The sequence below is a fragment of the Macrotis lagotis genome, chromosome 7 (assembly GCF_037893015.1).
Source record: "Macrotis lagotis isolate mMagLag1 chromosome 7, bilby.v1.9.chrom.fasta, whole genome shotgun sequence".
Classification (NCBI taxonomy): Eukaryota; Metazoa; Chordata; class Mammalia; order Peramelemorphia; family Peramelidae; genus Macrotis; species Macrotis lagotis.
Window position 1 is genome coordinate 207003546 of NC_133664.1, and position 14965 is coordinate 207018510.

The 14965-nt window shown below is 35.8% G+C and overlaps 1 protein-coding gene across 7 annotated transcripts in view; it reads left to right on the forward strand.

Annotated features, from left to right (window-relative positions):
• Positions 1-431: 431 nt before the first annotated feature.
• Positions 432-14965, forward strand: part of FERRY3 (FERRY endosomal RAB5 effector complex subunit 3) — a 54723-nt gene continuing 40189 nt past the window's right edge. For 3 of the 7 annotated variants that reach the window (XM_074194610.1, XM_074194612.1, XM_074194613.1), the window contains exons 1-4: positions 432-535; positions 2855-3069; positions 6380-6525; positions 8383-8564. In XM_074194610.1, coding sequence (XP_074050711.1) covers positions 2865-3069; positions 6380-6525; positions 8383-8564 — 533 coding nt within the window. In that variant the 5' untranslated portion in view covers positions 432-535; positions 2855-2864. Of the gene's footprint in view, positions 536-580; positions 1537-2854; positions 3070-6379; positions 6526-8382; positions 11755-14965 lie in introns of those variants that run through there. The other 4 variants (XM_074194611.1, XM_074194615.1, XM_074194614.1 and 1 more) reach the window with 4 other exon arrangements.

The following is a 14965-nucleotide window of genomic DNA, read 5'->3' on the forward strand; positions in this document are numbered from 1 at the left end:
CACAACTCCTAGCCCTCCCTCCGTATCAGGTAATTACTCACCGCATGGACCTGTGCATGGTGGCAGGCTGGCCGGGGTCCGGCAGACAGCCGGGCTGCCAGAGCTTCCAGAAGCCGGACGCTGCCCGGAGCGAGCAACGGTTCCCGCCGAAGATCAAGAGCGCGGAAGCCCCGCCCACCCGGAAGTCGAGTCCCAGTTCCGGCGCGGCCGGAGGCATACTCAGTCTTTTATTTTGACGCTGAACATTCGCCATATAGTTATTCTCTTTTCCCCCCCCACCGTGCTAAATTCAGAAGGAAAAAAAATTAGGAAATTAAAAATCTTTTCACATTATAAATTGGTATACAATAGAAAATTTAAGGGAAAAATTAGGTTGGGTCAAGCAATTCTTTCTCTAAGGTTGAAAGAAGAGAAAAGTGAATCTGCGATAAAGTAGCAGAGACCGCTGTTCCCCACCTGTCAGCTGATCGCTTCTGAGAGATAGTTTGAAGGAACCTGCCCACCCTCGGCTCGGCTCGGGTAGAGGAGTTAGCAGGTGAGGCGCGGGGAGCGCGAAGGGCCTTGCGATGGGTGTCCCGCCGCCCGGGGAGTCGGCCGGCCTCCCCCGGAGGCCCTCCTTTTCGGCCAGGTCTTTCTGTGCTGACCACTTCCTCGTCCCCCTTCCCCCTTTCCCTCTCTTGTCCTTGCTCTTTGCAGCCCGCGAAGACCCGAGCCAGAGCTCCCCAGAGCCAGGCCGAGTCCACCCCGCTAACGACAATCCAAATAAACCTCCCCGACGCCACGAGACGAGGTTAACTCAGACTTAGAACAAAAACACCGATTTACTAAAAGCAGATCAACAAATTGATTTATTTTTTTTTTACTTAATTTCAAGTGGAACCAAACCAGTTGAACCTGGAACAGAAGAGTTTGTAATTTGTAAAAAAAAAAAAAAAAAAAAAATTAGCCACAACCTTAAAATATTTACCGAATGAGCCCTAGTTTGGATCTAGAACTGAAGAAGACTTTAGAGATCATCTAGTTTAGCTCTTTCATTTTACAGAGGAAACTGAGGTCCAGAGAGAGGAAATGTCGCAAATAGCTGTTAGAATTCTGTGACATGTCCTCTAAGTCCAAAGCTAATGTTCTTTGCACTAAACCATATTGTCTGAACAAATAGTTTGCTCTCTGGGTCCTTATTTCAATCAGTCTTTTATTGTGAATCACACATGTACAGCTGGAGGGGACTTAAGAAGACATCCATTCTAACCCCCTTCTCATTTTTCAGATTGAGAAACTTAATCCCAAGGAATGATTTGCCCAGTTTCAAAATTTATAATTCTAGTGAGCCACTCTGCGTCAAAAGGATCAGTGTTCAGATTCTACTTATGGTGTTTACTGCCTATTTAGCCTTGGGCAGGTCACTTATCCTCCCTGGCCTTCAGTTTCCTCAACTGTAAGACAAATAGACTGTCATAGATGAAGACTTGTGAGAGCCCTTTCAGATCCAGAGAAAAAGATGCTTTGAAACCACATCCTCTGGCACCAGAGCTCTTTGTATGTACCCAATTTTTATTCTCTTATTTGTGATATAATCTTTCAGAAATATTTTTATTAGGTTTCTTTGGGCTTCTTGAGAGCAGAGGCCCTCTCTTTTTCTTGTTTACCACTTAAATTTGACAGAGCTTCACTGGAGATGTTAAATAATAGGAGTTAGAGTAGAAACTCATTTTGAATAAGGCAAGTGGCATAAAGCAAAATATTGCTTCAGAAATGGAAGAGAGTCGGGGGGGGATGTTACGTGAAAAAAATATAGTCTCTAAAATGGGAAACCTTAGAGAAGGTAACATTTGAATAGGACTATAGAGGAAGAGAAGGAAATTATATACTTCACACATAGTTTGAACTAAACTATAAATGATTACAGAGCATATTCAGGAGACAAATTTAATGTAAGGCTATACATTTAATGGGTGCTTAGTTAACAATCTGGTTCTCACTTGAACTCTATCTCTACTTCATTGCAAATGCATGTATGTTTCATTAGAGTTTGGCATAGTCTTGTCCTTTTTTGATGCTTTTCTCTATATTCTTAAGTATTTCTCATAAATTCATCTAGTTTTCTTCAAAAGAATGTAATTTTCTCCAAAGACAAGGATTTCCTTGTTTCTTTTTATGTCATAATGGCACCAAGAACTTTGATGAGCATTCAGTTGACTGTATGTGAAATATAAATTCAACTTCTTCTACATGCTGGAAGAAGAAAAAATAGTCTAAAGGTTGTCTATATAATCATACAGGGAGTACAGGGAGTAGTGAAAATAGCACTGGCCTTTGGAGTTTGGAGAATCCTGTTTTGGGATCTTTTTGTTTGATGAGTTTTGTGGATTCGATTTTTTCTATTCTACTGATCAGTTTTGCTATGTAGACAAATTCTGTTTTTATAATTATTATTTTTTTTGTAATTCCAGCTATCTAATTTTTCTCCTTTTTACAGATGAATATCAAGAAAAAGACAAGCAACTGCAGTCACTTAATATTTGTGTGTGTTACCTTGAGAAGTTGAAGAAATAAGAAAAAGAAAGTTGTGGCAGGATCACAAAGTTAGAGATAAAAGGGACTTTTAATGTCATCTAGTCTACCTCCCTTGTTGTATCACTGAAGTTTCAAAACTGTCCCCCCCCAGAGTGATTGATTTTGCCTAAGATAAGACTTGTCACAAGTAGTAAATGACAGAGTTTCTGATTCTGCATCTGGTACTGCACCAGGAATTAGTCAATGGCAGTAGAAAGAAATTTAATTGAAAAGGTATCTCTCAGAGGAACAACTCTACTTGATAATACATACATGATGATGTGTTATTTTTAATATATAGGACAATCTAAATGACAGCTACACTGGCACCAGATAAGATGAAAGCAAACCAAGAGAAATTCTGTGGCCGAGAAAGAGAATTTGCGTATAAATTCAATGTAGGAAGCCAGTGCTTTGAGCTAACGGTCCCTCTGAAATTTCCTGTTCAAGAGAACCCAAGTAACTTGCATGGACGTCTGATGCTTCTCCACAATTTACCTTGCTTCATAGAAAGTGGTGAGAACTGATTTTGATTATTGTTTCACAGTTCTGACTCTTGAGTTTACCTAATTACATATTCTGAAAAGAATAGTTTTGTTAAAAATAATCAGAAGTTTTTAAAAGGTATTTTTGGTAGAGCTACTAACACTTTTCCTTCTTTACAAATAGTAGTACAAGTAGTAGGCATAAAAAGGGCTTTCTGATCCCCACCACTTGTTTCCATGTAATATTTGCAGGGTTTCATACAACAATTTTATATTATGTTGAATGCAACCTTAGAAACCATCCAGTCAAACAACACCTGAATAAAACTGAAAAAGTACCAGAGAACTTTGCCCTCCAATTATGTTGTGTCCCAGGAGAACAGAATGAGGGCTTTCAGCAAAATAAATGTAACAGTAAATTAGAAGTTCACAATTTGCATGCCAAATCATTTATTCACTCTGATTTAACATTTACTGAATTGGTTAAAGCATGTAGAAGCATCCCTCCTTAATTGATTCTCTAAACATATAAGACATTATGGAAGCTAGTATTTCAAAGGCCTTTATGCCTAATATTATCAGTACAATAAATAGGAGCTAGATTCCTACCAGTTAAATTATAAACTAAAAACTTAAAAAAATATATTTATTGACCAGAAACTATGTATTTTTTTTAGATCTCTCCTCATAACTTTCTCCTCCTCTGCCTCCTGCTTCTCTAGAGACATGAGAGTTGCTCCTTTGGGAAGGGTGAGAGTTATCTGGATTGGTACATCTCTGAATTGGGTCTGTGAGACAATGAACCTGTCACTAATAGTAGTGCTACAGATCATTTTATTGCTTGAATTGTTCTTTAAAAGATCAGTCATCATCAGTATGTAAGAAAATCTGGGAAAATTAGAGACCTAATCTGTATGTCAGTAATTTTTCCATTATGCTTAACCTTATTTACTTAAGGCAACATCAGATAGTGGATAGAAGACCAATCATGGATTCAGAAAGACCTGGTTCAGGGTCTGCAGTTCATGGTATACTGTGGAACAGTGAGGAAACACCCCAGGAAACTTTCTAAAATGTCAGATAACAGTTACCAGTCTGCATTAGTAGAGGGACTTCATAACAGGAGTTCATCATCATTACTAATGTTTATATAGTACTTTTGTGTACCAGGTATTGCTAAGCACTTTGCAATTATTATCTCATTTGATCTTCACAACAGTTCTGGCAGGGAGGTGCTATTATTATCTTTATTTTATAGATGAGGAAACTGAGACAAATTTGACAAGTGATTTGTCCAGGGTCACACAGATTAGAAGGGACTGAGACCAGTTTTCTGATTCCATGCCTGACACTTTAATAACTGCACCACCTAGCTGCTACACTGATGAAAGGATAGGTCTGAACCTACACCTAACTTCACACACTGACCTTCCCCAAACAAGTGAACAAACAAAACTAAGGGAACTGTGTAGATGCCCTAAGGATGACAAAGACTTAATTGAGGTGCATATATAGTTTGATACTAGACTTAGAAAAATGGAATGTTTTAGATTAAATTATAATTCATGTGATATAACATTTTGAAGTTTACTTTCAATTTGGAATATAATAATCATTCTGAGTATAGCTGAATTTTCTCAAGTCCTGTAGGAAATAAAATATTTCAATTTAAATTTCCAGTGGAAGATACTGAATTTTTCCACTTCTTTCTCAATTCTTAGAAAAGTTTCCTTTTGGGATTTATACCAATATATAGCTAACAACCATTACCTTTAGCAATTATTGAATATCAGTCAGACTATGCTGTAATCTAAAAAGAATAGGTAGACTTTTCTCTTGTGTTACAATGTTTAAATCAAGAATTATTAACCTAGGATTTGTCATGGGTTTTTTTCAGTATTTTGATAACAAATTTACTATTATGATTTATTTCTCTTATAATCCTTTATTTTTTTATTATTTAAAAACATTCTGAGAAGAAAGATTCAAAGAAATACAGTGAAGGAGCTCACAGTCTATTAGGGAAATCAACATGCAGATACTAATGTACAAGCAAGATATATGCAGTATAAGTTGGAGATAATAATGAAGGTACTTGCTTTAAGGGGATTGGGAAAGTCTTCTTATAGAAGGGAGAGATTTTAGCTGGGATTTGAAGGAAGCTGGGGAATTTGGGAAATAGAGATAAGAAGGGTAAGATTTAGACATGGGAGATAGCCAGTGAAATTGCACAGAATCAAAAAATGGCATGTTTAGTTTGAGGAACAGCAAAGAGACTGGCATCATTAGATTGAAGAATATTTGAAGGAAGTAAAGTATGAGAACTGGTAAACTAGGTAGTGGTTAGGTTATAAAGGACTTTGAACACCAAACAGGATTTTTATATTTGATTTAGAGGTGATGGTGAACTGTGGGAGTTTATTGAATATTGATATAGACAGACCTATACTTTAGGAAGATCACTTTGACAGATGAGTGGAAGATGGACTGAAATGGGGAAGGCTTTGTGGCAGGGAGACCAGCAGTTCTAAACAGGTGATAAAAGCCTGCACTAGAGTGGTCTCAAGTGTCAAAGGAGAGGGGGAAGCATATTCAAAAAAGATGAAGGTGAAAACAGAATTTGGCAACAGATTTTTGGGAAGTGTTCCCACCATCCCATTGGGATGATGATAGAAAATAATGAATTGCAGATTATACCCAAACACTTTAATTATGAGCATTGGGTGACTGAGGATTGGTGTATAGTTGACAGTAATAGGTAAGTTAAGAAGAGGGAAGGATTTAGGTCAAAGAAAAGAAGTTAGACTAAATAATTAGACTTGATTATCATCAGCATAGAGATGATAAATTGAATCCATGAGGTCTCCAAGAAATATTCTATAGAGGAAGAGGAGAAGAGGACCCAGGACAGGGCTCTCAGAGAAATCACTGTTGAATGGACACGACCTGGACAAAGATCCAGACAAGGAGACTGAGGATGAGCAGTTCCATTAGGCAGGAGAACCAAGATGGAGTAGTGTCATAGGAGAGATGTTCATGGTCCTGAAAAGATTAAGAACCCAAGATTCAAATGATTTCCTTAAGTTATTCACTTTTGTTTTTTAGTAATATACTATATTAAGGTATATTAGATTAAAATTTGAAAATTGTAGTAACATCCTATAAAATGTTAACTTTTTTTTAATCCATAGATTAACCCATGAGAGCCAGAACTGGTTTATTATGTTTGTCTTTGTTTTCTCAGTGCCTCTCACATAACAGGTGTCTAATAAATACATGTTGGTTGAGTAATTGATCTGTGGAAGTTTAATTGATATTGATTTGTGTTATTCCTGACACAGACTTAAAAGAATCTCTAAACCACTTTATAGAGGAAGAATCTCTAAGAGATTATGATAGAGAAGCTGAGGCTGCACTAGAAGCTTTGAAATCTGGTGAAGTTGATGTGCACCAATTGACAAGTGCATGGGCAAAAACTTATGCTGAGGTGAGGACATGGTTCAGGCTGCAACTTCCCTACCCTCCTTTCTGCATTCTTTCCTCTTTTTATTTTCACTGTCTTATGAATAAATATTAACATATTTTATAGGCCTTTGAGACTTACAAAGCACTTTGCTGACCATGGCTTTGGGCATTTGGGCAGTATTACTATAATTATCTATCTCCATTTTTTTAGATGAAGAACCTGAGACTCAAAAAGTGGTAAATGATAAACTTGCCACCATCAAACAACTAGTAAATGCCAGAGCTAAGATTTGAACTCAAGATTCTTGATTTCAGGGTCCAATGTTCTTTCTATTATTCTATGTCCCCTTATATTTGTAAATAAGGATTTGCAGAACCAGTACATTTTATAGGATGATTATTTGCCTTACCAAAGGATTCACAGATTACTTAGTGAGCTCCCTGAATACATTTAGACCATGATGCAATTTATAGATATCCTTTCTACTTTTTAAGAACACATATGCTGCATAAAGTGCATTTACATTAATTTTTACAATGAAAATTGTCAAGTTAGGCATACTCATTGTTGAACAATTAAAGCAATGAAACTTATTGATATAGCTTCCCTACTTAAGAAAAATGTCACAAAAATCTTTGTAGAAAAAAAAGTATGGGACTGTGGGAGAATTACTAAAAGAAGTAGAAATTTAGGAATTATCAAAGTAAAATTAATTATCTCACTAACAAAGGTAGTTTCAATCATACCTAACATAATTGGTATTTTAAACATATTCATAGTGAGTAATTTTAAAATTTTATTGCTGTAGCCTCTTTGCTAATATTTTATCTAATATTTTTGCCTCTGTATAAATTAGTAATTAAAGAGAGTCTAGATTGTTTTGTTGTGGGAATTAAATCTATGACAGACAGGATTGTTTTATTGTGGGAATTAAATGAACCTGACAAGACTTTTCTGGGTCTGGTTTCTTGTCATCTTTTAATCCCAAATAAAGTTTTATTCCATAGTTATCTATTTGTAACTCTTGCTATTTGTTATTGTTGATGTTGTGGGCCTGGTTCACAGAATCAGAGACCTATAGTTTAGCCCATCTATGGGCACAGTGCTGTGCTGGAAAGAGCTGCCTCCTGCCAGTTCCAGCTCTGGAGACACTATTCATTGACACTTCAGAAATGGACATCCACAAATCCTGTGCTTGATCTGTTGTTTTGTTGATTTGTGTAGACTTAGAAAGTGAAAGATAAAAAAAATTAAACTTTCAATGAAATTAAACTTTCTTTTGGCATGGATAGCTCAACATTTATCAGCACATCCTACCTGTCCAGGATTTGGCTCACAGTCATTACTTACTTTCTGGTATGCATCCAGTCTTTGCTTGACTTCCAGTAGCTCTGGAGTCAGCATGGGCTACCTTGGAGAGAGCCAATGATAAACTGATGGAGGAACCTGAAATCAAAATGATGTTTTTGTAATTTCTACTTAGCTCTACTTTGTAAGGCTAAAAAGAATATGATATGGTTTCCAACCCCCTCACCATTCTTGTAACCCACCTCTAGAGTATGTCTTCATGTTCATATTTTCCTACAATGTAAACACAATTTTTCAGATGTGATCCAATAGGACTATTTTTGAGGAAATTAATATCAAGGACATATTTGAACAGAAAGTGAAATGGGCAGGTTATAGATCAAGAATGAAAGGATAGATAGAAAATCTTAAAGAGTACATTTGTAACACAATGTACTTACAAGATTTGTGGGAAAACTGGGACAAGAACCACATGCTAAGAGGGGAAAGAAACATTTTGTATAATTACAGCATTATATTTTAAAAAGAAACATTCCATATGATTTCTTCTATGTCTGTTTTATCTTATAGACCACATTAGAGCATGCAAGACCTGAAGAGCCAAGTTGGGATGAAGATTTTGCAGATGTCTACCATGATCTAATTCATTCTCCTGCCTCTGAAACACTATTAAATTTAGAGCACAATTACTTTGTTAGTATTTCAGAACTCATTGGTGAAAGAGACGTAGAGCTGAAAAAGTTACGAGAAAGGTATCTCAACTTTTCTTATGTTTAATTGTCATATTTCTATATAGTTAAATGCACTTGATCAGGGAAGAAATTTTTAAAACTTTTAGAAAATTGAAGGAATAAATAGATGCAGACAATTTCCTGGTTCATTTCAATCCAGTTGTTGAAATTAATATTGCAGATCCTTATCAATTTATGTAGTTTCTCTCATATATACTATTAATGATTTTATTTTAAACTTATCAGTCCCTAATTTAAATTAGTCATTTGTAGTCAAGTCTATACTCTTTAATTCCAGAATAGTCTTTATGACAATATACATTAGGAAAAAAATTACATCAGAAGAAGCTTTGAATTTGAACCTCATAAACTACTTCATTCGAAGGAAAAAAGACTTATATTGACCATGTACCTGCATGATAAGAAAACTTCCAGGGTTACTTGCTCTAATACATTGTTTTTCCTGCCCATTTTCACAAATGTGGTAACAGAAACTTAATTATGGGAAATGTTTCTTTAAATTGTTCCCTAATCTATACTTGGTTCTAGAATCAAATTAATTAGATTCTCCTGAATGTTCCCATTTTTCAGGTCATGAGAAGCAATGTGTTATAGTAGATATAAAGGGTCAGCCTTGGAATAAGGAAGGGCCAGGTCAGATCCTCTGACACATAATGTGTGAACTTATGAGGAAATCTCCTAGGCACTCTTAAGTCGATAAATTATAAACAAGTTGCCAGTCTGACTCGGTAAAGGGAATTTCCTCCCTTGCAGTTTCTGATAATAATAATAAAATATGTACCATCTACACCAAAGAGATAAAAGCAATTGAAAGAAAGGTTACATCCTAGAGATGTTTTTAATATATTCTGCATCAAAGGGCCCACAACTAGGTCCCAGGTCCAGTCTACCTAGGGCAAAGTTAATTCACTATTACCCTAGGTCTGTTCCACAGCCTTTTGGCTCACAACCATATTAGTTGGTTTTGTGGGGGATGGGAGAGTTATCTCAAATTATCCTAATTCTACTAATATTCTGGCCTACAACAATCCTCCCCTAACTTATAATGACCCTTGGTAACCAGGATATTCCCTCAATTGATTTATTCACCAGCTCTGACTTCTTTGGGGAAGTGTAGTCTCTACTTTGATATGGCTCTTGAGTTAAGGGAAGCAAGGAATATCCAACTAAGGACACTGGGGCAACATTACTTGTTTGTTTTTTATTATTATGCAGACCTTAGTACTGTAGGAGTCCACAGAGTTACAGATAGAGAACTCACAAAAATTAGCTTCACTTCAAAATAATGCCCACCTCTTCATGCTCACTCCCTCAGTCTTGCAGCAGAGCATGGGGGCCTCATCAAGACAGCAACAAAGAGTCAGCATGGGCCGCCAGCTCCAACAACCCAGGGTGCTGCTCTTCTTTCTATTATTGCTTGTGGTGCTGTCCAAGTTGCTGTTTGCAGATACAGTGTCAGTAAGCATTTATTAAGTTCTCATTTTGTGTCAACTATTGTGTCAAGCAATTGGGATTCAAAGAAAGCAGAACAGGGTACCTGTCCTTGAGGAATTTGCATTCAAATTGGGAAGACAACATGCAAAGAATATATCAACTATATATAACATAATAGAGAGTTAATTGTGGAGGAAAAATATGGGGAGGGGGTAGAGACCGGGAAAGGCCTTTTGCAGAAGGTAAATTTTGAGCTGAGATTTCAGCCAGTAAAAAGGTCTAGAGTTGGAGATGCAGAGTCATGTGGGAGGAAATTCAAGGAGTCAAGTGTTACTGGATTATAGAATATGTGAAAGAGTAAAGAGTAAGAAAATTGGAAAGGTGGGAAGGGTCCAGGTTGTAAAAGACTTTAAAAGCAAAATATTTTATAATTGATCCTGGAGGTAATAAGGAGCCATTGGAGTTTTTTGAATAGTCATGGTCAGATTTGTACTTTAGGAAGATCATTTTAGCAAACTAAATGGATGATGAACCAAAATAGGAAGAGACTTGAGACAAGAACACCAATCAGTATGCTGTTATTAATAGTCCAGGCCTTAGGTGAAGAGGCTTGGCTCTAGGATAATGGTGAAAATGTGCATGTAGAAAAAAGAATGCATGTGAGAAATTTTGGGAAGATAGAAATGGCAAGACTTGACAGCAGATATGTAAAGTGAATGTAAGTGAGGAGTCAAAGATGATACTGGGGTTGTAAGCTTGAGCGATTGGAAAAAGATGGTAATTCTTTTTGTCATTCGTAGGGAAGCAGGGACAAAAAGAGGGTTTTGGGGAAACAATAATGAGTTTTCTATTAGATATGTTTTGTTTGAGATGTTCATAGGACATCCATTTTGAGATATCTAATAAGCAGTTTGTGTTGCAAAACTGGTCAGGAAACAGAATTAAGAGAGAGAGAGAGAGTAAAACTGAACAAATAGATCTGAACAGTATTTGTATAGATATGATAATTGAACCCATGTAGAGACTGAAATTGCTATATGAAATAATGTAGAGCATGAGTTCTTAATCTTTTTTGTGTCATGAATTTCTTTGACAGTCTCGTGAAGTCTTTGGTCACCTTTTAAATTCATAAAATAGAATGTATAGAATTACAAAGACAAAACAGTAATAAAAATTTTCAAATGGGTTTACAGGCCTCAGGTAAAAACATCTCTAACATAGATGAAGGAGCCTAAAACAAAACTTTAGGAGACATGTCTTAGTTAGTAGGGGTGACCTGGAAAAAGAGTCAGCAAAGATAACTGAGAAAGATCAATCAAAAAGGAGAGCAAAGAGAGCAGTGTATGAAAACTTAGAAGAGAGCAAAATCCTACTAGTTCAGGAAAGTTCCTTGAAGGAGGGGTTATTGCAGCTGGGTCCTCATGGAGCTTCTAATCCATAATTGTGCTGTGGGAGAGGAAGGATATAGACTCTACATTTGTGCAGAATCTCTCAGGGACCCTTTTTTAAAAATTCAATTTTTAAATACTATGCTGGACAGATATATTTGTCCATAGTTTCTCCTACTAAACAGGTAATTCTCTGACTTGAGCAATTTCTGACTCATGTTATCAGGGATGACATTTTTAAAAAATGGAGAAATGCCCAAAAGATGAAGAAATTCCTCAGCAATAATAAGAGGGAAAGTAATAACTTGCATTTCAAGCCTTTGACTCATATACCAAAATGGACAAGGATAATGCTGACACACTTTAAGGTAACATCATTTTCCCAAAAAAAGTAGAAATTCTTCTTTTTTTGTTGGTCTATAGGTTTAAAAAAAAAGGAAAAAGATACCTCCACTAAAAGAAGAAACACTTCCTTTTGTGATTTAGTGAACAAAAAGGATATTCCCTCAAGCTCTGGATTCTTTGGGGAATTAAGTGTAGTCTCTACTGTGATATGGCTCTTGAGTTAAGGGAAGCAAGGAATATCCAACTAAGGACACTGGGGCAACATTACTTGTTTGTTTTTTTTATTATTATAGTGCAGAACTTAATACTGTAGGAATCCACAGAGTTACAGAGAGAGAACTATAATAGCTTTTTTGTGTTCTTATTTTTCAACATTTAACCGTATTTGAACATTTACCATTCCAAATAGAACTTAAAGATTTTTGCACTATTCTTCCATTTATTCATTTTAATATTACTTTAGATCTCTTGGTTTGGGACTGGACATAAAATTTCATCACTATGAGGAATTGCCAGTGTCAAAATTCCTCCATTGGATATCACCAGATCTTTTTACACTTTATCTAAGTTGTTTGGGACATTGCCCAGTTGAAAAAAATCACCTATGATTACATGAATAGCATGTATAAGAACAGAACTTGAGTCCTGGTCTTCCGAACTATAAGACTGACTCTCCATTATATATCATTGCCTCTCACTTAAAATGTTTAAAAGAATATAATAATATTTTAAATCACAATGCCAGTTTAATTTTTTTTCTTCACGTTTATCTCAAAGACGGTACAAAACTAGGGTTGACAGGACATCCTGACTCGTCAAATTGATGAATATTTGTGCTTAAAAAGAAAGTAATAGTCTCTCTTATTTTTGTGGTCAGCCAGTATACAACCTTCAATATTCCCTAGAGCCACCCAAACCAAATTAAAATGTAATTGGAAAATCCTTAACAAAATAAATAAAACTACAATAAAATATAGTCAGTATATGAAACCTGCAGAAATCCTTATGTAGAGTTTAGTGGTTTCCAATTCTATTTGAATTTGGCACCACTTCTCTAAATTGTATTTTTAAATATACAACCTACAAGACTTCTATGTACTTGTCAACACTTCTGGCACCCATTTAAATATATGGAAGAAAGGTTTGGAAATCTTAATAATTATTTTCTGTTTATTAAGGTTTTGTTTTCAAAACTGCAACAACATTCATCATCCACCAGGGGGAAGACGTATCCTGTATTTTTGTGTGTAACATGTGCTTTTGCATCCAGATCCATCTGTCAGTATTCATACCTCTTTAACAAATAAAATTTTTTTCAGATTTTTTTTTTTGGTCATATTCTATGAGGTCTTGTGAGTATAGGGAACCCCAGGTGAGGAAACTGTCACTACCAGTACACATTAGCAACTGTTCTGCAGTTTGTAGTCTAAACTATTGACAGAATAGGTAATATCTGCAATGCGAAAGAGGAGCTGGATTTGTTCCGTGTAAGGTAGGTGGAGTAGAGGTGCTGGACTTGAAGAGAGGAGGCTGGATACCAAAACCTGCATCAAACAGAATTACTAGTTGTGGAGCCTGTGCAAGGCACTGAGGCTTCTCATCTACAAAATGAACTAATGGCATCTATCTCACTGTATTGGTGTGAGGATTAAAGGAAATATGTTTGCTTTGCAGATCTTATAGTATTAAATAGATGATGATGATGATGATGTTGCAAGGTTTTGTAAAACTCAGGACAATAGGAAGAAGAAAGGAAGGTAAATTTCAGCTTAGTATAAGGAAATATCCTTAATATGTGCAGAAGTGACTGTCATAGGAATAGTGAATTGTCCAGTACCGAGAGTCTTTAAATAGGCTACCTTGGATGGCTAATTATTAGATATGGTGTAGAAGGGATTCCTGTTCAGGTTCAGGTTGAAATGGAGATTCTTGGAGTTTGTGAGAATTAGAGTTAAGTAGACATTAATTGAGTCCTGAAACTATATTTTAGAAAGGGCAATAGAAGGGTGTGTGAGCCAGTATGACATAGTGAATAGAGTTAGGACCTTGGAGTCAGGAGGACCTAGATTCAATTTCTGCTTCCCATGCATACCAGCTGCCCCACTCTTAATATTCAATATGTCACTTAGGTTTTCTTCAGGTTCTTTATCTGAAAATAGTCATGTTAATAATAGTACCTACCTCCAGGATTGTTGTAAGGATGAAATGAAATAATTTTGTAATGATCCATGCAAACTTTAAAGCTCTTTTGCATTAGCTAGTGTTGTTATTCTTTGTTACTTGACTTTTCCATTTTATGTGCTTTTTTAAAAATTCTTAAATTCATTGGTGAATTCGCTCCACACAGAATTTGTTTTTACATGTGTCTTCAGAATTTCATTCTTGAGCTTCCACCTTTCCTACAATCTTTCTTTTGAACCCTTTGAAAATATGTGGTACATGTGAGATTGTGGTCAGATTTCTTCTCTTCTATTACATATTTTTAAGATGAAGTAGTCATTTTCCTTCAGGGTTCCCATCATTTTTACTCTACTAAGTAGTTTCCCCTTTTTAGTGAGAATCAAATCCAGAATAGAATTTTCTCTTGTTGGTCCCTCTACTTTTTGAAAGATGAAAGTATCACTAAAGCTAATAAAGAAGCATTTAAATGCTTCATCATTAAATTCATCAAAATGCTGTCATACTTCTCCTTTTTAGTCTTCTAGATTTCCTCAATTACCATATCTTTTTAATATACAGTTCCTCCTCACTCCTCTCCTTTGATCTCTTTTCATGATGATAATGTTGTCATATGTTTTCAAGAGTTAAACTAAGTGAAATACAGAGAAGACATAAAGGTCTTCCTGAACCATCTCTCTGGAACCATAGTCCAGCCATGGATTTCATCCCTGCAGATCTCTGATACCTGTGAAGTTAAATTTGCATCCTTGCTTTAGACCTCCAGTTGTTCTTGCTTGTTGCCTAAACTTTGAAATATATATATATATGTATATATATATATATATATATATGTATATATATATAGTCATTATTATTAGTCAATTTTTTTTTTGCTATTGTCATTTTAAGAACTTTTAGATTTTTCAGTTGCTCCTTTTTCTTCATTGAAGCTTTTCTCTTTAATATCCACCCTGGAGGCCATACATAGGTAATCTCCATTTCTTTTAGTTTAAAGTCCCTTTGATTAAATTTCCCAAACCCTAGAAAATTAAACTATCACTTTTTGGTAAAGTG